Source organism: Oenanthe melanoleuca, chromosome 18, assembly GCF_029582105.1.
Source record: "Oenanthe melanoleuca isolate GR-GAL-2019-014 chromosome 18, OMel1.0, whole genome shotgun sequence".
Classification (NCBI taxonomy): domain Eukaryota; kingdom Metazoa; phylum Chordata; class Aves; order Passeriformes; family Muscicapidae; genus Oenanthe; species Oenanthe melanoleuca.
Genome location: NC_079351.1, coordinates 10,226,667 through 10,249,274, shown reverse-complemented (window position 1 = coordinate 10,249,274; position 22,608 = coordinate 10,226,667). Strand labels below are relative to the sequence as shown.

Below are 22,608 nucleotides of genomic sequence, written 5' to 3'. Positions count from 1 at the left end.
AAATGTAATCAGAAAAACACATTTACTGGAGTTGGGATGGTCTCTGAAGACAAATCCCATCACTGGATGCAACCACCCATACCAGTTATTGAAGGGAGGCAGAGGATGATGCTTTAAGTTTGAGCTTTCATATTCCCAGACTCTGCAGTGCATTGGTGTGTGACTCTGAACTCCACACAAAGTGTCACAAGTTCTCCTCCCAGCTCAGGCACACAAAACAATCCTTTTCCAGCCCCACAACCAAGGACACCTGAAGCTGCAGCTTCAGCCCCAAAAAGTGCAAGCAGCAGCAATGGAGGAGAGAATGTGGGAGGATGGGAGTGCAGGAGCTGGAGCTGGGATTGGACAGTGAAGCCAAGATGGAAATGGAGCCAAAGTGATGCAAGTGTGAGAACTGGTGACTCGGATCCATCTTGGCTCCATCTTGGGTGGAGCCACGGCCGGGCTCTGGCACTGCCCAAGGTGAATCCTTTGGAGCCTTGGGATAAATCCCTGCTTGATTCCTGGGGCACTGCCCAGCCTCTGCTCCAGGGAGCCTCTCCAGGCATTAAGGTCACAGCTTTCCCTAATTTCTTTCATGGAGACTTCCCTAACTTCATGGAAAACCACTGCAGAGAGGGAGATGAGAAATAAGTGGAGAGTGCTGGATCATGGCGAGCCCACCCCTGTGGCTTCTCCCAGAAGCCTTGCAGAGCTCACCTGAACATCCCAGCGTGCTCCCTCCATGAACAGACCATGCACATAGGCCCCCTCACGAGGAGCACTGGCAAAATCCTCTCTGCTCTTCTTTGTCACGTCCCACTGCAGTGTCATCGTGTCCAGGGGCCACTTGTTCCTGCGGGCTGCGGTCTGCATGACGGCCGTCAGGATGGCCTGGGGGGTGAAGAACCCTCCCAGCCACAGTGTGCAGGGCAAGGAGAAGTCCCTGGTCCAGGCTTCGAGCTCGCTGATGCGAGCCAGGAGGTCAGCAAACCACGAGCCCAGGCTGGCTGTGGAAGGGTAAGATCTCTTCAGCCAGGATTCAGGCACCGTGCCCAAGAAGAGGGAGTTCTGCAAGGCCTCCATGTCGCTGGTCATGGTCAGCTCCCCCTGGGGAGAAAGGGCACAGTCAGCTCTGAGAGCTGGGGAGCAGGGCTGGGCCAGGGCACAGCACCCCACACACCCCACGTACTCTGGGTGACTTCATGAGTTTGGGGGTTTCCTGCACACTTTCTGTGGCATATTCCTGCATCCTGCTGTAAAATACTACTGGGAGGAAAAGCTGTGTGACAGTGACAGCAGCAGGGGTGTCCCTCAGTGTGGACACCGCTAGGCAAATTTCAGCCAGGCCTTTTCTCAGGTTTGAGTCTTTTTCCCAGGCTGTGACACTTTCCCAGCTCTGGCCAGGCTTTTTCCCAGGGTGATAGCTTTCTGACAAATAGAAAGGAATTAATAAACGCAGATTAGCACCTGGTGCTGACCGTGGGACAGTGCATGATGTTTGTGACATGGGATGTTTTCTCCTATTGCCCAATGAACTGCTGTCCCATTTGAGATCTCTGAACTGTCCTATAAATATGAGCCAGGTTTTCAATAAAGTTCTTCTTTCACCCAAGAAGAAGTGTGTTGCTATTATTTGCCACTCTTAGCTCAATAGCAATGCCTCAGTTGTCCCAGTGTTTTTTCTGTTTACTGTCATGGACTGGCAGATTCTCAGGGGTGTCAAGCTGTTCTCACCCACTGCCAGGGCAGGATACTGGAGTTTATGATGATCTACTCTAAAAGTGTCCAAATACTTGTTATGTCAAGTCCTATCCCCCTCCTCTCCTCCACTTCCCCTTACTCCTCCCCTCATTTACTGCTTTGCAGTGCAAGATTTTCTTTTTGACTTCATGTGTTGTCTGCAAATGTAATCACAGCTCTTTCCACAGCAGGGAAGGAGCACAACAAAGTAAGATATGATTCAGCCAAGTGAGATAAAAAGAGAGGTTTGACTTTTCCTTTGTGCAGCAATTAATTAGTTTTAAAGCTTTTAGAAACCTGTATCAGTTCTGCCAGAAGAACTGAATTCCAGGACATTCCACTGAAATACAACGTGAGGGTGGCTGAACACTGGAACAGGTTCTTCACAGAGGCTGTGGAGTCTCCATTCTTGGAAATTATTAAAATCCACCAGGGCATGGTCCAGAACAACCTGCCCTGCCTGTCCCTGCTCAGGATGGGGCTGGCCCAGACAATGTCTGACCAACTCCTCTGTGATTCTGGCTCACTCAGGCCAAGCAGGACACAAAGAGAAAACCTGCAGATGTCAGCTCAGCTTCCTGGTGAGGAATGATCTCCACAATTCAAATCTCTGTGCTCAGCTGGAGGGGTAAAATACCCCCAGCACTTTGGACACAGAGATAATGTCGATCACTGCTCTCCTTTATAAACACTTCCTTTTGTTCCCTTATCATTTGGCCAAAATTTATCTGATTTACAATTTCTCTTTGCCTCGGGCTAAATGTTTTTGGAAAGATTAACTGAAATCGGTTGAGCCATTGCTGAGAACAAGGGGAGGGAATTGGGTCAGTCTATTCACATTAAAAGATTCCAACTGTTCTTTCACAGGACTTCAGTGCCTCCAGCGTGAGGTCAGCAGAGGTGCCCTTTGCTGGGGCCACAGAAATCTATGAAGCTTTAGCAAAAGCTGAAATCTTCTTAGAGCAGCCCCCACAGTTGTTTAGCAATGCTTGCCAGAGCCCAGCAGGTAAAGATCTCTGCAGTTTGTTCCCGTGCTGACTGTGCCCTGTGGGTCACACTGACAACTGAAAAAGACCTTTAATATCACCAAATCCAGCCATATAATTGTGACTTAGACAAGGTGTGGCAATTAGATTTAATGTGTGTAGAAGGATGTGCTGTTCAATATTGATAGGGGAATGAGGGGATGCAGAATGTGCAAAAAAACCACAAACAAAATTAACCACAGGAATCTGTAACACAGATTCTGTGACACAGAAAATTCTGTAACAGAGAAAGCCTGTCCCTAAACCCTGCCACAAATCATGGCAGGGAAGGAGATGGGATCTGCAGAAAGGCTCCTCCAAGGGCTGCAGCAGCCTCAGGCCCTGAGCTGGGGTTCAGAGCCACCCTGGGCTGGCACTGCAGGAGAGCAGCAGAGCAGAGGAGCAGCAGCTTTTGGCATTTCTTCATCTGCTGTTTGCTGCACAGACACGTCTGAAGGCTCTGGGAGGCCAGCAGTGGGCAAGCCAAAGAACCATGGAGTCCTTAAGGCTGGAGAAGACCTTTGAGGTCACCAAGCCCAACCATCAGGCCAGCAGCACCTGTGTGCTCACTGCTGAACCACGGCCTCAGGTGCCACAGCCACGGTTTGGGTTTTCTGGGCACTTCCAGGAATGGTGACTCCCTCCAAGCTTTCCCTTGGCAGCCTGTGCTGTTGCTTGACAACCCTCTACATGAAGAAATTTCTCCCAATATCCAATCTAAACATGCCTTGGTGCAACTTCAGGCTGTTTCCCCTTGTCCTGTCACTTATTACCTGGGAGAAGAGATACCTGGAGAAGAGGAACCCACCTGGCTTGCTCTTGTCCTGCACAGCCCAGAGCCTCCCTTGGCAGACACCTGTCACCAGGACAGGATCCTCTGAGGGAATCAGAGATCCTCAGAGAGAACCAGGAATACTGTGAGGTGACCACACTGAGGATCCTGTGAGGTGACCACACTCAGGGATGCTCTGAGGTGACCATTCTGTGGCAAACACAGCCCTGGGAGCTCCTGGATGGCAGTTCCAGCAAGGCTTGGACACACACCTGCCCCATCCACGGTGTCCAGCCAGAGGCAGGAAGGTGTCAGCTGAATTCAGGCCCTGGAAATGTCCACTTGAGCACTTCTGGGTTTTAGAACTTGACTTAACAACCCTTACTTTTTTTTTTTTCTTTTCCTTTTTTTTGTTTTGTTTTGTTTTCTGTTTTTATTTTTGTGAAAATTTCTAAATAGTCACAATAAAATTCCTGTTGTCTGGCAAATGAGCAAAGGCAGGAATTCAAGGGAAGTCCCCAGCACCCCCCCACCCAGTTCCAATGAGAGCTGAGAACTTTTTGTACTGCTCCATGCCTGGAAACCACTGCAACCCTGGGATCTCCATTCAGAGCCCTCCTCCCTCCCAAGGTCTGTGGATTCCCATCCCAAAATCCCTTCTCTGGGAAATATTAATCCCTCAACAGGATGGACTGGTGCAAGGCAAGATAAAACCTCTGCTCCAGGCTTGATTTGTTAAATGCAGCAAGGTTTTAAAGGCAGACACTGTCTGAACCTGCTGGGTCTCCCCATGGAGAGCAGATTTCTGGTGGATAGAGAAAATTCTGAGTACAAAGGAAAAAGATGACTTTCAAAGCTACAACAGCAAATAAGGTTAAATGGAAAGCTGGAAGGAGCAGCACTTGCAATTAACACTAAAATATGAGGAACAACCTCCTGAAATGTCCATCATGATCTCCATCCTCAGGAGAAAGTGGACACAAAGAAGAACTGTCAGTGAGCTGGGCTAAAGCCATGGATAGACCATGCAGGAAGAACAAAAATCCTGCACTGGCCCCAGCAGGACACTGAAACAGGACTTTGTGCTCCTGGAAGTGTTTTGACATGGATAAGAAGGTGGCAGAATGTGTGCAAGCAGCCAAATTGATTTACAGACAACCCCCCCTCGATCATATATCATGTCTAGTTTTACTTTCAGGAAACAAATGAATTAGCAAATGTAATTCTCAGCAAGGCTTGAGAAAAGCAATTTTTAAAGCCTGCGCACTCAAGCGTGCTTTGAGTCTCCTGTGAGGGCTCAAAGCATCTACAGCAGCAATCTCACAGAGTTGTCCAAACACAATTATGCATAAATTTGCATTTCAGATGCTGAATACTAAAGTGCATCAGAAATTATTCAAGTTACTTTTTAATTTTTTTTTTTTTTCCAAATGCTGGGAGTAATTTTCATTTAAAGTCACCCTTGAAGGAAATCCTAATCAGCCTGCAGCCATTCCCTCAAGATCAGCACACCATAGGCACAAACTGTTTCCTCAGTTCAGGTTATTTTCACTTGATACCCAGCCGATCAAAATTTGGTCTTTGTTATTTTACAATATATATTATCCTCATTTTGGAGGCTCATCCTTCACCCAAATTGCAAACTAGAGGGTCTGCTTGCAAAAAATGAGGCTGGTACAACATTAGCATGCAAGAGCTTTAGCTCAGCCTCTGGTTCCACCCAAGCCAGCCAGAACAAAGGGCTTTGAAATGCAACATGCCAGTTATTTCTGATGGCTACCAGTCTATTGCCATTTCTCTTCCTCCTAATGGGATGTCTCCTATTTTTGGACCAAACAATCACTTTCCGCTAGGATGAATTATTCAAAAATTCAAATTAGGCGTGACATTTCTAAATCGCCTTCTTTTGGCAGATCCTTCAGTCAGTAAAAACAATAAGCCTTGTTTTCTGTGGGCTTTATTTATTCTCTGCTGAGCTCTGGGGGGCCTGGCTTGTAAACTCTCCTCCTCTGAGTGCTGTCAGTGCAGGCCCCCAGCCCCAGAGGTGAACCTCTGTAATTGTCAAGAAGGACAATTCAAGCAGGATTTCTTCAGTGTAAGGCCCAGAAGTCAAGTCAGGGCAGCATCAGGAAGAGCCATCAGCCCCCTCTGGCTGTTCTCTGGTCCCCAAGGTGTGGGAGGGGACTGAGGGATGCTGAGCAGGGTTTTGGGTCATGCCCAAGGTCTCATTTAGCTCTGCAGGGACCTACATGTGGCCTTTGGCTGCAGACAAAGAACTGGGCTCAAGTTGTGTCTGGGGAGACCTGGTTTGGGTACCAGGAAAGCTTTCTTCAGGCATCAGTGGGTTGTAAAGCACAGGGACAGGCTGCCCAGAGCAGTGCTGGAGTCACCAGCCACAGGCTGACAGAATACTCTGAGCTAGAAGGGGCCCTCAAGGATCACTGAGTCCAACTCTTAGCTACATGGCCTGTGCAGGGACTGAACCCACAGCCTTGGTGTGTCAGCACCAACTGAGCCAGAGTACCCTGGAAGTGCCCAGAAAACCCAAACCATGGCTGTGGCACCTGAGGCTGTGGTTCAGCAGTGAGCACACAGGTGCTGCTGGCCTGATGGTTGGACTTGGTGACCTCAAAGATTTTCTCCAGCCTTAAGGACTCCATGGTTCTTTGACTTGCCCACTGCTGGCCTCCCAGAGCCTTCAGATGTGTCTGTGCAGCAAACAGCAGATGAAGAAATGCCAAAAGCTGCTGCTCCTCTGCTCTGCTGCTCTCCTGCAGTGCCAGCCCAGGGTGGCTCTGAACCCCAGCTCAGGGCCTGAGGCTGCTGCAGCCCTTGGAGGAGCCTTTCTGCAGATCCCATCTCCTTCCCTGCCATGATTTGTGGCACAGGTTTTCATCCTGTGTTACAGAATTTCCTGTGGTTAATTTTGTTTGTGGTTTATTTGCACACTCTGCATCCCCTCATTCCCCTACCAGTATTAAACAGCACATTCTTCCCCACATTAAATCTAATTGCCACACGTTGTCCAAGTCATAATTATATCTTGTTTGGGGTTCTGGGATTGAAACATTAAATCACTTCTGTTTACCTGTCTCAGGAAACGGAATTTTCAATTCCACTGCCTTATGCTAGAAAATAAGAGAAATCTGTTTATGATAATTGACTACATAAATAAAATGGGCTGTACACACTGACCCACCACAAGTGTCCAGGATGTTTCTCCTGCAAATGCAGTGCAGAAACATCTGCAGCTCTGGCTCCATCGTGCAGCTGGGATTTGGAGCAGCTTGGTGCCTAAATCCTGAGCCAAGCCTGCCCCTCCTCATGCAGGCTGGGCAGCTGAAGGTTTCTTTTCCAAGCTGCCCCTGGGAGAGGTTGGAGATGTCACTCCAGCTCAGGGCAGACCCTCCTTGCTCATCCTCAGCTCCCCCTGTGAACAGGCAGGGTCAAAGCCCAGAGCCTTCAGCCACCGTGGTCCCCACATGGGGCACACCAGTGGTGGGAGCTGTGACAGGGGTGACAGCCTGGCATTCTGGAAATGATGGAGCAGGGAATTCCCACTGACTGATGGCCAGGAGATCCCCCAGGGCCCTGCTGTGGCACGAGGGTGAGGCAGGGCAGGCAGCAGGGTAGTGCTGAGGCTTTGTTCTGCCAGCTCCAGGCTGCATTCCTGTGCTGCCCTTGGGTCCTCCTGAGGGATGGACAGCACCTGGCTGTGGGGAGGGGTCCTTGGGGGTGACAAGGTAGAGGGGCAGTGCTGTTAGCACCAGGACTGGCCAGGCAGCTCCTCACTCCCTGGCAGTGCAGCCTGATCTGTTCTGGTTCATCCCCTAAGAGGCAGTCAGGATGATGCCTTAAGTTTTACTTTTCATATTCCCAGACTCTGCAGTGCACTGGTGTGTGACTCTGAACTCCACACAAAGTGTCACAAGTTCTCCTCCCAGCTCAGGCACACAAAACAATCCTTTTCCAGCCCCACAACCAAGGACACCTGAAGCTGCAGCTTCAGCCCCAAAAAGTGCAAGCAGCAGCAATGGAGGAGAGAATGTGGGAGGATGGGAGTGCAGGAGCTGGAGCTGGGATTGGACAGTGAAGCCAAGATGGAAATGGAGCCAAAGTGATGCAAGTGTGAGAACTGGTGACTCGGATCCATCTTGGCTCCATCTTGGGTGGAGCCACGGCCGGGCTCTGGCACTGCCCAAGGTGAATCCTTTGGAGCCTTGGGATAAATCCCTGCTTGATTCCTGGGGCACTGCCCAGCCTCTGCTCCAGGAGCCTCTCCAGGCATCATGAGTTCATTTTGGGTGTACCCTGTGCAAGGCTTTGACTGCCCAAGCTGTATCCATTGAAGGCCTTTATTAAACCCCAGTTTTGCTCTGAGCTCTGGCAGGCTCTGTCCCTACCTTCAGCCCCAGCTCCAGCTCGCTCAGCGAGCGCCGCAGCTCGGCCGTCAGCGCGTTCATGCGCTCGCACTCCTGCAGGGCCACCACAGCGTAGGGCGTCCTCTCCTCCACCTTGGCCACCAGCTCTGCCATGTTGAACTCATCTGTGAGCTTCTCCAGCATCTCTTCCAGAAGGGCTTGCACCTGTGCCAGAGGGAGGAGACGGGGGGATGCTGGTGAGTGACCCCCAGGCTCACAGCTGCCTGAGTGTGAGAACTCCTCTGCCCTGTCAACCATCCCTGTCAGCCCCAGGCACCGTTCAAAGAGCTTGCCCCATCCTATTAAAATCCAAATGCTGACAGAAGTTAATGTCAGATGAGCAGCTTGCAAAATGACGGGTTTAAAATGTCCCTGTGACATGTGGCAGCCTCCTCTCTTCTTGGCTGTCTTATTTCTCCTGAGGTCACACTCACAAGGAGATGGATGGGGCTGGAGCCTCAGCTGAGCCTCAGGACAACACAGCTTATGAGCTGGTTTCCTCTGGTGTATTGATGGAGAGAGGTGATTATATAAAATTGAATTTTAAGCTGAATTTGGCATTCTGGACTAATGGAGCAGTGGAAGAAAAACATAACAAAACAAGATTATTTTCTGGTCACCACCACAGCTTCTTCAGAACTCAGTACTAAACAGGGAAAGCTCCTATGCAAGAAGATCTTTGTAGTGCCTAAAAAATTAAATAAAATAGCCAAACCCCTTTCTGACAATGAGGCATGAAGCCCCTGCAGTCCATGGGATCAGCTGCATTTCCCAGGTTTACTGTGGAAGGTCTCACTCAAAGTTTTGCTTTACTTCTGAGCTGGAAGCTGAGCAAGACTCCTGTTAACTGGGGACCTTTGGGTGTACATAACACAGCTAAAATTCCATGATCCACAGTGCCAAACCTGGCATGCAACCCTAGTGCCAGCTAGAGCAGGGTCATTTTCCAGCCAGGGCCACCAATATTCATATTTTGGACTCTGTACTCCAGTTCCCTCCTGTTGCTGCCCTTCCCAAGCCTCAGCTCCCATCAGCAGTGATGGTGTGTGGGCTGTTGTTGCAGCCACACAGGTGGCTAAAGCTGGAAAAGCTCCTCAGCTGCACCTTGGGGGCAGTACAGAAATACCTGCTCATTTGAAATTCCCCTGCAAGTCCCTTTGGCTCTGATTCCTTCACAGCAATTACAGCTCCTTCGCTGTAATGTGACCTCAGAAATCTGTGGGAGTAACTGGACTTGTCAGAGCCTGGGGAAAATGACAGGCTCACATTTTCCCTGGAAGCTCCCTAAAATCACCTCAGTCAAACCAGGGGCTGGATATCCTTCAGTGGAGGAGCTGAGACAAGGCTTTGCTCACTCCCATCCAAGGCCAAGTGGAAGGGACAGCTTGGATAATGACAGAGATCACTTCAGGAAGGAAATGAGCTGTGGGAGCGTGTCCCCAGGCACAATGCAGGGCACCGAGGTCACACTCTGCTTGCTCTCAGGCTGATTTTATTCTCAGACAGAGCCATGAGGACTTCTGTGCTCCTGTGAGAGTCTTCTTGACTGTCACCAGGAGTTTGCAGGGTGGCCATGAGCTGTGACACCACTGCTGGGGCACTCACTCATCATTTTGCTTCTCTGGCTGAGGAGTTTGTTTGTGTTTCAATAACAAAAGGAGTGGGAGGGGAGAAGAGGCACTCACATTTGCTATCTCTGAACATCTTGTTTGGCTTTGCTGCCTCTGGATTAGTCCCCTCACCTCAAACTCGAGTATGAACTGAAAATTGACCATGCTGGGCACTTCTAGGAGCCCCTTGGGGAAGGCAGTCAGTTCCCCAGCTTCACACCAAGCCAGAGGAAGCTGGTGTGAAAGCACAGCTTCATATGCGCTGCTATTAGCCATTCATTAAATTGCAAATCTTCAGACATGGAGCTGGCACCTTAAGACTGCAGGAGTGAAAACCTGAGCATGTGTTGGCTGATTCCAGATCTTGTCAGGGATCTTTGGGTCACGTTTTAATGAGCTGTGAGTTTCCACAGGGAGGGCTGAGATCAGCCCAGGACACAGGTGTAGCAGAGGAGTTCAGCTGGAAATAAGGAATTACAAAGCCCTTGGGACACGGTGGCAGCAGCAAGAGGAGGGCTGAGCTCTGGCTGGCAAGCTGTGGGTGGCAGGCAGGTGCTCAGGGCCCATTGCTATGCCAGTCACAGGAGCTGCTGCTCAGGGAAGGTTTATTAGCAACACCTTCAGAGGATGATAACAAAGGCTCTGCAGTGCTTGGGGTAATTAGGAGACACTGTCCTGTTACTGCCAAAGCTTAGTTACATCCCACCAGGGTGATGTTCTGCATAAAACCAGGTTTTAGGCAAAGGCAGAACACAGAACCATGGACAAGCCTGAGCTAGACAGGACTGATGGATGAGACAAGCATCAAACCCCAGCAGCTGCCCCTGGGCACTCTCACCATCCCCTCCCTGTTCCCCACTCCCCCTGGGCACTCTCACCATCCCCTCCCTGGTCCCCAGTGCCCCTGGGCACTCTCACCATCCCCTCCCTGGTCCCCACTGTCCCTGGGCACTCTCACCATCCCCTCCCTGGTCCCCAGTGCCCCTGGGCACTCTCACCATCTCCTCCCTGGTCCCCAGTGCCCCTGGGCACTCTCACCATCCCCTCCCTGGTCCCCAGTGCCCCTGGGCACTCTCACCATCTCCTCCCTGGTCCCCAGTGCCCCTGGGCACTCTCACCATCCCCTCCCTGGTCCCCACTCCCCCTGGGCACTCTCACCATCTCCTCCCGGGTCCCCAGTGCCCCTGGGCACTCTCACCATCTCCTCCCGGGTCCTCAGTGCCCCTGGGCACTCTCACCATCCCCTCCCGGGTCCCCAGTGCCCCTGGGCACTCTCACCATCTCCTCCCGGGTCCCCAGTGCCCCTGGGCACTCTCACCATCTCCTCCCGGGTCCCCAGTGCCCCTGGGCACTCTCACCATCTCCTCCCGGGTCCCCAGTGCTCCCTGGCCCGTGCTGCTGCCCCGGGGCTGCAGCTCCAGCACGGTGCGCAGGAGCCGCTCCGAGCGCTGCGTCAGGAACTCGATCTCGGCGTTGGGGTGGAGGCCGTACAGGTGGGGAGACTCTGGAGGCAGGACATCGTCTATGTACTGCACAGAGACATTCAGGAGCACGTTAGGAACAGCCCAGGGCTCTTTGCCTGCAGAGCTTCACTGCTGGAGTCATCCCCCCAACAGGTCAGCCCATGTTGACCCAGCTCTGCCTGTGCCTGAAACACCGGGGAAGTGATGGAGGAAGGAGAGTACAAATGTTTACAGAGCTGCTTCTGCTCCTGCTGGGAAAATTCTGTAATTGCTGGAGTTTGGCTTGGCTTTGTGTCTCAGGCTGGACCTTCTCTAGCAATTATCTGCTGTGCATTTCAGCATCAGCATCCTGAAATCTCTTGTGGGAATTGAGCTTCCAGTAGTTAAGTTTTATGAACAAAACCAGCCTGTGTGTCTCTCTCTGCTATTGCATTTGTGTACAAAGAACAGATGAGATCAGTAAGTAGATCAACAAGACCCTTCAGTGATTCTCATCAAAACTGATGATAAAAGGAGCTTGAAAGGGCCATTTTAGCAAACAGTATGTGGATGTAATTTTCCAGGAGCCCCACTTAAGTCTCAAGCACCAATACAGTTGCTCTATTCATGCATGAACAGAATGAGCCCATGATGAAGTAGCAAATTACCATTAGACTTGGTTCATCCAGGGGAATGCTGAAACATCCACAGGAACACAACACAATGGGAAATAACAGGAGCAGTGCAGGAACACTGCAGCCCTGTTCCTGCCTCCTGAGGCAGATTGTGGGGCAGTTACAGAAGACATTCCATTTCCATGAATAAGCAATGCCAGCAAACAAAGAGTTTACCTGGTGATAGCCATTGTAATCCATGTTCCCTGGGAGGGGAAATCCAGGAGCAAGGCAGAGCTCTCCCTCCAGCATTTCTGGCTTAATAAACTCCTCCAGGTAGGTTCTGCAGAGCCGCCTGTCCCAGTCATCCGTGATGTGACCTCCGTACATGATCTCACCCACGAGGTAGCGCAGGTCATCGTAGGGAACCTGGGCGTGGAGCAGGGGGACTGAACCCCAGCACTGCCCTGCACCCTCAGGGCTCCCACCTCAGCAAGCAAACATCAGGTAGGAGTCAAATCCTGCCCCAGGAAAGCTGGAGCACAGCACAGTGCTGCTCTCCACTGAGGTCTCCTATCCTCCCAAAAGCACCCTGAGCTGTGAAGTTCTAAACCCAAAAGCACCCAGGAAATGGCATTTCAGGTTCAGAGGCAGCAGGCAGCCCTGCTGTGGTGCCCCACCTTGGAGCTGGCCTGCAGGCAGTTGTGGAGCACGCTGGCAGAGATGGTGAGGTCCCCGCTGCTGAAGGGGTACGGGCGGTTCCAGCCCTGGGCGCCGAACTTGCGCCGCTCCGCCACCACCGCGTGGAAATAGCACAGGGCAAAGAGGATGCTCCGGAACTCCTTCTCCTGGCTGCACCTCTCCAGGGTGTCCTGCAACACAGCACAGCTGCCCTCAGCCTCAGGGACTCCCAGGAACCCAAACACGCTGGAATTTGGACAGGGGTGAATCACAGAGGCCGAGGCTGGGAAACACCTCCAAATCATCCAGTTCAACCTTTGGCCAAATACCCCCATGCCCACTTAATTGTGAACCATATTGTTTGAACAGTTACAGGGATGTGTCTCCACCATTTCCCTGGGCAGCCTGTTCCTTAACCAACCTTCCAGTTCAGGAATTTTTCCTAACATCCAACCTGAACCTCCCCTGCTGATGCTTGTTGTCATTGCCCCATTACCTGGGACAAGAGGCTGATCAAATTGTTCTCCAATTCATTTTTGCATCACACACACATGTGCTAGTTTTCAGTCAGTGGCTTTGCATTGCAGATTTATTGGCAAACTGTAGCAAATATTTTGTGACTTAATATTTGCTGTTCCCAGCTCTGAGTGACTTTGCACAGGAACACACAGGGAAGGAAGGACACGTGCACCCACTCAATGCCCCATCACCTGCATCTGCTCAAATCCCTCACCAGAGAGATGGGAGGGAGCCACAGAATCACAGAATTCTCTGCTAGAAGGGACCTTAAAAGTCCATGTTTTTCCAGCCCCTCTACTATGGGCAGGGACATTTTCCACTATCCCAGGTTGCTCCAAGCCCTGTCTAAGCTTTAGCTTTAAAAAATGCCATGTTAGACCTTTAATCCTCTGAGAACATGACAGAGCTCAGGGTCTGTGCAGAAAAGGAGAATTAATTATTCCTAAGGGTGCAAGACATTGACCAAATGCATGTGATAATCAAGAACATCCCAAAACCTGTTTCCCCCTGGATCAGGCAGCACTCTAAGCTCCCTTTATCAGCATTGTGATGAAGAACTGCTTCAAATACGTGCAGAACACCTTTCTCATTTTAGGAAACATCCCCAGAACAACCCAGTTCACTCTCATTCAGCCTCTCTTCAGTTGTCAATTCTTCTTCAGCTACAAAGCAGAACAATATCCCTGCACAGAATAAAGGGCCTTCTTTGTAGCCCTCAGCTGAAAGCTAAATTTGAACATCTCTTCTGTATAAAGCAGGGAAATGAGGTGTAAAAGGGACCACACCCACTCGCTTCAGGATTTCTGATAAGTGATGTTTCATAATCCTCCAGCAATTTAGAAAATACTAATTACTATTGATTGAAATGAGCAAAGGCAGGATGAAAATGTTATTTGGGGTGAAGGTTGTCCCCTCCCTTGTTCTCCAGGACATTTTGTGGAGTTCAAGATGATGAATGACAGTAGAAAAGAATGGAATAATCTTCCCTGACCACTGGATTAGTCCTTGCATGGTGCCTCTCCCCACACTGCTCAGCAAGGTTCCCTCCTGCTCTTGGAATTCTCTCCACACCAACATCTGACTGCAAAACCAGCTGTGAGCTGCCCCATGACCCAGGGCCTGGGGTCCACAATTGTTTGGGGCTGCTCTTGCCTCACCCCAAATAACAAGAAGTTTTATGGAGAGAATCCCAGGAGAGTTTGGGTTGGAAGGGACCTTAAAACCCATCCCATCCCACCCCTGCCATGGCAGGGACATCTCCCACTGTCCCAGCTGCTCCAGCCCCAGTGTCCAGCCTGGCCTTGGGCACTGCCAGGGATCCAGGGGCAGCCACAGCTGCTCTGGGCACCTGTGCCAGGGCCTGCCCACCCTCACAGCCAGGAATTTCTTCCCAATACCCAATGTAGATCTACCCTTCTTCAATTTGAAACCATTCCCCTTGTCCTGTCCCTCCAGGATCTTGTCCAAATTCCCTTTCCAGTCTCTTGGAGTCCCTTTAGGTACTGGAAGGTCTCCCTGGAGTCCTCTCTCCTCCAGGCTGAACAACCCCAGCTCTCTGTACCTCTGCCCCCAGCAGAGGTGCCCCAGCCTTCTGATCAACTCAGTGGCCTCCTCTGGACTTGTTCCAGATGTGTTTGGGGCCCCAGAGTGGGACTCAGCACTGCAGGTGGAGCTACACAAAAACCAAGCAGAGATCTCTGACAAGAGAAAACAGCCCTGCAACATCTGTGGGTGTGTTCCAGCACAGCCATGGATGGATGGAGAGGCTGCAATAATGTCAGCAGCAGTGATCCTAAAGGGCAGTTTGAGGGCTGAGAGCAGCTGCAGAGCCTCCTGCTGGGTGTGCCAAGGCACGGGCAGTGTGTCAGGGAGTGTCAGGGGGCAGGACATGGTGTCCCTAGGACAGGAATCAGCAGGAACACGAGTGCTCAGCCCTCAGCCCTTGAGGGAAATGGGCTCATGGCTGAGCCCCCCTGCTCCATCCTGCCCTGGGGCCCATGGGCTGTTCCCAGGGAGCCCTGCAGGGATGGAATCCTGCCCTGCTCCTGTCCCATGGTGAGAACAGAGTTCATTCAGCCACAGCCTTACAGCCCCTCTGACACTGATCCACACCCTCTGGGGCACCAGGAATATTTCCATCACTTCCCCACACAGGGCTGCTCCCCTGCACAGGAGGGACAGGCTCAGTGCCTGCTGTGACAGGAGGGTTTTTGAACAATAAACACAACAAGCACCCTGCCATGAGCTGCTCTTGTGGGCCAGCCACTCTCACATGGCCTAATTTAGATCCTGGCAAGGCAACTCCTGCCTGCAGGCAGCTTCCAGCCCTGATTTGCAAGACTCCTGATGTCAGCAAGGTCTTGAGCTGAACGGCCTTTGGGCACACAACACCAATCTCTGTGTGCAGCTCTGGAGAGGGACGTGGGATGTGAGCAGATCAGCAGTTCTGAACCTCTAATCCTGGTCAAACAGCAGGCAGAAAAGTGAGGTTTAACCTGCTCCCCTCTCATGGCTGTGGGTGTTAGATGTCAGGTGTCACTCAGCAGAAAGAGAAACCAACTGAAACATGGCCAAGTCTCCCCTTGCTGCAGCAGGAAGGTTGATTCAGTACCAAAGGAGCCTTTCTGAGGTGCTGGAGTCACCATCCCTGGAGCTGTTTGACAAAGGCTGGATGTGGCACTCAGGGCCATGGTCTAGTTGACAAGGTGGTGTTGGGCCACAGGTTGGACTCCATGATCTCAAAGGTAATTTCCAGCCTGGTTTGGTTAATTCTGTGATTCTGTGGGATTCTGTGGGATTCTGTGATCACACACAGGGGAGAAAATCCATAAAGTGGACAGAAGTCTGGTGTCCCGTGCCCTGCTGCAGGAAGGAGGCTTCTCAGCATCACCTGAACCCTTTCTTGGGAAAACCAAGAGATCTGTGGGGAAGAGCAGAGGGGTGCTGGACCCAGAGGCTCCATGGTGCAAGGTGAGGCCACGTCCATCCTGCTCCCCAGGAGCTCCAGCCCCTGCCCGTGCCCCAGCAGCCCTACCTGGCTGAAGTTGTCCAGGGCCCTGTGCAGGTTGGCCTGCATGCCGGTGGGGGCCTCGCTGGTGATCTTGAGGGAGTTTTCCAGGATGCCCTGGGGAATGAGGTGGCTCTGGGGGCACGGCGCCGGCTCCGCGCTCAGGAACACGCGGAAATCCCGCTGGCTGCCCTCGCCCAGCTGCTCCAGCTGCTTCTCCAGACTGCTCAGCCACTTGGCCACCAGGTGGATGTTCTGGCAGGGACAGAGACAAGGCTTGCTCAGCACACCCCTATGTGCTGAGCAGGCACCAAATCCATCCCACTGATGGATGCCCTCTGGAATCTGGGACTTGTCCCAGGAGTGCCTGTGTGCAGCTCCCAGCCCCAAAGATCCACGTGCATCAAGAAGGTTTGAAAATTCAGAATAATCAGTATAAATCAGCAACAGAGCAGCAAGTCACAGCTGGGCTGGTTGGGCTCTCCATGCTGGAATTCTCCTCGTTTCAGCAGTACCAGCTGAGGTTATTCCTGGGGAGAAAAATTGTTTCCTGGGGAGTAAAGTTGTTATTCCTTGGGAGCAGAGTTCTTACTCCTCCCTCCAGCCCCACTGTGCTCAAATAAAAACATTTGTTCATTTTTATCAGAATTTCAGTGAAGACCCTCTATAGCAGTTCCTGAGCAAACATTTCAAGCAGGTGATTTCACAAAGTCCTTTAGCACAAAAGGATTTATTTATTCATGCAACTAGTTGGACACATCCCTCAGAAGATTAAGCAGAATCATGGGGGGATGGTGAAATGGATGAAGCCAAGCCTCAGTTTTCCCCTTAGAGTCCTATACAGCATTATAGTTTCCAGGCAGGAAAACATATTTTTGTTATATTAGGAGTGGGATTTGTGGGCTAAACTACCCCTGTTTTAAAGGCAGGTGTGCAATCCAAACTGGCTGTGTTCAGAGGCACTTGGGATGGTGATTTATCCCACCCCAAGAAAGGACAAGGAACTTGCTAAACCTAAATTAAAAGCAGCCGCCAGAAAGATAAAGTGCTTGGAGGTGGCAAAGAAATTACATAAAGGAACCATATTAGAGGCTGAGAATAAATATATATCAGCTATAAATGGGGCCAGAAAGCAGCTCTCATGGTTAAATAGCAGAGTAATGGAGATTATTAGCAGTAAAATCACATTTTTCAGAAAGTGGAAATTTTGACCAAATGAGAAAAATAGAAAAGAGCACAAAATCCAGTCATGGTAAAGTCAAAAAGTACTACAAGAAGCAATTTTTTGAAAACCATAAAAGCTAATAATAAAGCCTTTTTCAGAAAGCAGGAGCCTACCAGAGTCTATAAACTATAACATGATCAAGGTCTGCAGGGAGTGCCCGTGGAAGGCCAGACCAGCCCCTATTTGCAGGAATATTCCCTGCAGAGCCTGGGCAGGCTCTCACTGCTACAGACTGCTGGAATCTCTGGATGCCTGAGCTGGAGAAGTCCCTGGAGATCATCCATCCCACCCTCCTGCTCTCAGCAGGGTCAGCTGGAGCAGGTTTTAAACTGGCTCCAGTTGGGTTTTTGAATATCTGCAAGGCTGAAATCTCCACAACCTGTCTGAGCAATGTGTGCCAGTGTTCACACTCACAGTAAAAAAAAAAAGAATGAAAAAATAGTATAACGTATAAAATGAAGTGAAATGAAATGAATTGAAATTAATATTAAAGAGAAATCTGTATCTCAGTTTTAACTCTTTGCCTCTTGCTTCTTCACCCAGCATCACTATGAAGATTTTGACTCCCTGTGCTGCACTTCCCCTGCCAGGGGGGATTTAAACACACCAATAAACCTCTGTGAGCCAAACCTCAGCTTTTGGAGGTTAAATAACCCCAGCCTCTCCTCGTGTAACAGATGCTTCAATCTCCTAATTGTTGCAATGACTCCAAGCTGCAGCAGCAGATGAAGAGCTGCTCAGAGGAGTCAGTGAGGTAATAAATAAATACTGTGAGGTCTCTGGGAGCAGATGGACTCACCCCAAAAGGACCCCACATGTGGAAGGTGTGCAGCACAGCTCAGGAGGCAGCACCAGCCTGGCAGGGGCTCAGCAGGACAGGAGTCACCCCCAACAGCATCAGTTAGGGAAAACCAGCAATCTCAAAGTTCCAACCCATTTCAGAGAGCTCAGCTGAGCTGATCACAGTCTGAGCTGGGGTGTGGGTGGGTTTGGGCTGGAGCTGCTGTTGTTCCCCAGGAGCTGCCCCAGGCTGGGTTTGAGCAGTGCTGGTCACTGCAGGGGTCAGTCCCTGCTGGGCAGGGTGGACATGGCCAAGGAGCTGGCAGGGGGACAAGGAGCTGTCCCAGGGATGTCCCAGCTGTGGAATCCTGCTCAGCAGGGAGCAGGAGAAGGCAGGAATGTGGGAGGAAGGGTGTTTGCTTTCCCCAGTCAGCACAGGCTGGGACAGAGCCCAGCTGGGGGAGGCTGAGCCCCTGCCTGCCCAGGGAAGTGGGGAATGAATTCCTCACTCTGCTGCCTTGCCTGGGCAGCTTTGGCTTTCCCTGTTGAATTGTCTGCATCTCAACCTGTGAGTTTTCTCACTTTGAGCCCCACATTCTGCCCCATCCCACCCCTGGGTAGTGAGGGAGCAGCAGGTGGGGCTCAGTTTCCATCTGGAGTTAAACACAGCAGCTCATCCCCATTAACTCCTTTCTGGGGGCTGGAGAGGGGATTTCCCCAGGCACCCCTCACACCAGCATCAGGCATGGGCCTGCATGGAGCAGGAATTGTCTCTGTGGTGTCCCTGTATCCCCAGGAGTGGATTTTCATCAATACCAGCTCTTATCTTCCCCAAACCAGTATTGCTGCAGGTAAAAGGAAAGGTCTCATAGGCTGCCAAGCAGCTAAAACACAGCTAAGGGGGGTAAGGAGACTACTGATGGAGTTTTAACTCCTCACCACACCAAAAACCATCTGAAAGAGCAAATGATTGGTGAGCTGACAAAATTGCTCATAAGACAAAGCCATTTCAAGTCCTGAAAATAAAGCCTGGTAGTGAAGAACTGCAGGAGGATGCCATCATTCTAAGTGACTGGCACTGACACTGCAGAAGGAATTCAGTGGTGATAGATGCAAAGTAATGCACTCAGGAAAACAACCCCAGCTACAGATACACACACTGATGGGCTCAAAATTAACTATTATCACCCAGGGAAGAGATCTCAGAGTCCTCACAGTTATTTCCTGCAAGTGACATTCAATGCTTAACAATGCAAGAGCAATCCAATGCCAGCAAAGGAACAGAGAATAAAGCTGCAAATGTTATTTTGCCACTCCATAAATCCATGGGGGGGCTTCATCTTGTAAACAGCACCCAGCTCCCACTCCTCTTAAATCCAAAATTATTTAACTCCCACAAAAGGAGCCACTCCATCAACAGGGACTCGTCCATTTGGAGAGGGCAGAGCCTGGGGTGGAGGGAGGGAGTGAAGGGTGAACAGAGCAGGCTGCAAGGAAAGTGAAGTGCATTTTCATATGACACAGAGCTAAACTGCCAATTTACTGCTTCAGGGTGTTTGGGGAGTTGAGAGAATCACAGAGTGGAGCTGAGCTGGAAGTCACAGAGAGAAACACAGAATTGTTAATGCTGGGAAAAAAAGCTTTAAAATCCCCAAATCCAGCCACCATCCCAGCCCACCACCAGGCTCACCATTAGGCCAGGTGCCAGAGCCACAGGGGTTTTGAACACTTCCAGGGATGGTGATTCCATGAGTGCCCTGTTCCACCATCCCTGCACTGGTTCTGCTCCTGTCCCTGAGGCTGTGCAGGTGCCTGTGTCAGGCAGGAGCTGTGCCTTGGGCTGGCCAGGGACTGGACACCCTGGGAGCTCCTCATGGGCACACAGAAACCTCCCCTGCCTTTTCTGGGCAGGGCTCAGGTGCCTCTTGGGAGGTTTCAGGTGAGCTAGAATGGACAGATTCCAGCTGGGACTGCAGAGGAGGATGAACAGAGTGGAAAGGAAAAGCTGAGGTGCTTTAGGCTGGGACAGAGTGGTGGCTGCTGTCACTGTGATCAGGATTTGAACCTGCTGGAGGGATGGGTCAGCACTCAGAGAGGGACCCAGGGATGGGAGTCAAGAAATTCTTTGGGGAAGCCACAGAGAGTGTGCTGCCTCCAGTCCTGTTGCCCCAAATCTGACTGACGTGCTGGGGAGCAATATTTTTATTCAGAACTGCAGAAATTCAGTGGTGACATTATGTGGATGAGATGGAGTTTGGGGTGTGGGAGGAGATGAGAGGAGATGCCTGGGTAAGGGGATTGTTCTGGGGTTGTTTTCTCACAAACAAGGGCTGTGTGAGGAGCAGTGAACAAAATGCAATTACACCTGAGTGCTGCTGCACCACTGCTGGCCTGATGCACTCAGGATTTCAGATCAGATTATCCCCAGGGTCCAGACAACCAACTCTACAAACACAAGTCAAACAATCAGGTAGGAGTGGACTGAAACCTGCAACCAAAGTGGTGCCAGTACCACAGAGATTTCATAAAACAGGGAAAGAGCTCAACAAAATATCAAAAGAAAAATCGTGCATTAAGGATCAGTTTAATCATAGTCTGCATATCTGACCTTAAGTGTTTTCATCTCTAATTGGTAGTTTCTTCCCACATCTGCTTTTGAGGTGTTAGATGGCTCAAAAATAATTGCTTTTGCTTGTGTTGACATGACACCAGTGATCATTATTTGTGGGTATCACTGCCTGCTAACAGCCAACTTAGGGAATATTTCCAGTCCAGTGATAATTGAGTGCATTTATATCCTGTCCTTTTGTGATGGAAGGGATGAAAAAGAGGAATTGATGCAGCCAAACATGGGCTGGTACTAAGAATTCATAATTCAAATGAATATATCTGCCCAGGCCAGGCAGAGATGCTGCAGAAGGGATTCACAGGTTGGAAAGAAACTTTGCAAGTTAATTCTTAGAAGTCAGGTAACAAAATCTGAAAGAACACATCTAATAAGAACACATGGTCAGAGTAATTGAGAGATGTGTCAGTCATTAATAATGAGCAAAAGTGAGAAATGTGAAACACCCTCCTGTGCACTGACCATCCCATCCCTACTGACCATGCCCTGGACACTGAGCATCCCCAGTGACCATCCTCAGTGACCATCCCCAGTGACCATCCTCAGTGACCATCTCCTGCATACTGACCATCCCCACTGACCATCCCCAGTGACCATCCACAGTGACCATCCCCAGTGACCATCCCCTGTGCACTGACCATCCCCACTGAGCATCCACAGTGACCATCCCCAGTGACCATCTCCTGCATACTGACCATCCCCAGTGACCATCCCCAGTGACCATCCCCAGTGACCATCCCCAGTGACCATCCTCAGTGACCATCTCCTGCATACTGACCATCCCCAGTGACCATCCTCAGTGACCATCCTCAGTGACCATACCCAGTGAACATCCACAGTGAGCATCCCATGTGTACTGACCATCCCCTGCACACTGACCATCCACACTGACCATCCCCAGTGACCATACCCAGTGACCATCCCCAGTGACCATCCCCACTGAGCATCCACACTGAGCATCCTCACTGAGCATCCCCAGTGACCATCCTCACTGCCCGTCCCCTGCACACTGCCCATCCCCTGCACACTGCCCATCCTCACTGCCCGTCCCCTGCACACTGCCCATCCTCACTGCCCATCCCCTGCACACTGCCCATCCCCTGCACACTGCCCATCCTCACTGCCCATCCCCTGCACACTGCCCATCCCCTGCACACTGCCCATCCTCACTGCCCATCCCCTGCACACTGCCCGTCCCCTGTGCCATTTCCCCACTCAGAGCAGGTGCTGCAGGCTCAGGGCTGGGAAGGGCAGGGCTGGGCTGCACGTGCAGGACATGGGAGCAGCAGAGGCTTTATCTGGGAGCTCAGTCCCCAGTCCCTGTGTGCTTGTACAAGACAGAACATATATCACAGTGAGCATTGCCATGGTAACCATCAGAAATAGCACCACACATACATCCAGCAGCACACGCTCCCCTCCCTGTGCTGGCACAACTGGGGACCCTGGCCCTGTCTGAAGTGTCCCTCTCCTTCAGGCCTCCTCACAAATCACCTGCTGGAACAAAGAGAACTGCTTGTTTGTACAAAGTCTTGTTCTCTGGTGAGATCTCTCAGAAAACATTCCCTGATTTCATCCCTGTGCCAGAGCCAGCCCAGCACTGCCCGTGCTCACTGCATGCTGCTGGGGGACCCCAAGGGAAGGGAAGGAGCTGCTGCTCCCAGGCCATGGGATGGGGAGGAGATGGAACCAGCCTGGCCTGGGATGTGGTGTCAGAGAATCACAGAACCATGGATGGGTTTGGGTTAGAAGGAAGCAGAAAGCTCATACAATTCCAGCTCCTTGTCATGGGCAGGGACACCTCCCACTGTCCCAGCTGCTCCAGCCCTGGCCTTGGGCACTGCCAGGGATCCAGGGATCCAGGGGCAGCCACAGCTGCTCTGGGCACCCTGTGCCAGGGCCTGCCCACCCTCACAGCCAGGAATTCCTTCCCAATATCCCATCTCAACCGACTCTCTGTCTGTGGGAAGCCCTTCCCTGTGTCCTGTCCCTCCATCCCATGTCCCAAGTCCCTTTCCAGCTCTCTCAGAGCCCCTTCAGGCACTGCAAGGCCACAGGGAGGTCACTTCAGAGCAATCCTCAGGCTGAACAACCCCAGCTCTCCCAGAGCAGAGCTGCCCCATCCCTCTGATCACCCTGGTGCCCCTCTGGTCCTGAGTTCCAG

General features: G+C 51.3%; 1 protein-coding gene across 1 annotated transcript in view; it reads right to left on the bottom strand.

The window, feature by feature from the left end:
- The window catches only part of DNAH9 (dynein axonemal heavy chain 9), a 163,537-nt gene that overhangs the window by 3,807 nt on the left and 137,122 nt on the right, over positions 1 to 22,608 (bottom strand). The window contains exons 60-65 of the mRNA XM_056506187.1: positions 15,841 to 16,068; positions 12,287 to 12,478; positions 11,844 to 12,035; positions 10,909 to 11,079; positions 7,923 to 8,105; positions 700 to 1,089 (exon numbers count right to left, since the gene is read on the bottom strand). Of these exons, the coding sequence (XP_056362162.1) occupies positions 700 to 1,089; positions 7,923 to 8,105; positions 10,909 to 11,079; positions 11,844 to 12,035; positions 12,287 to 12,478; positions 15,841 to 16,068 (1,356 nt within the window). The remainder of the gene's footprint in view (positions 1 to 699; positions 1,090 to 7,922; positions 8,106 to 10,908; positions 11,080 to 11,843; positions 12,036 to 12,286; positions 12,479 to 15,840; positions 16,069 to 22,608) is intronic.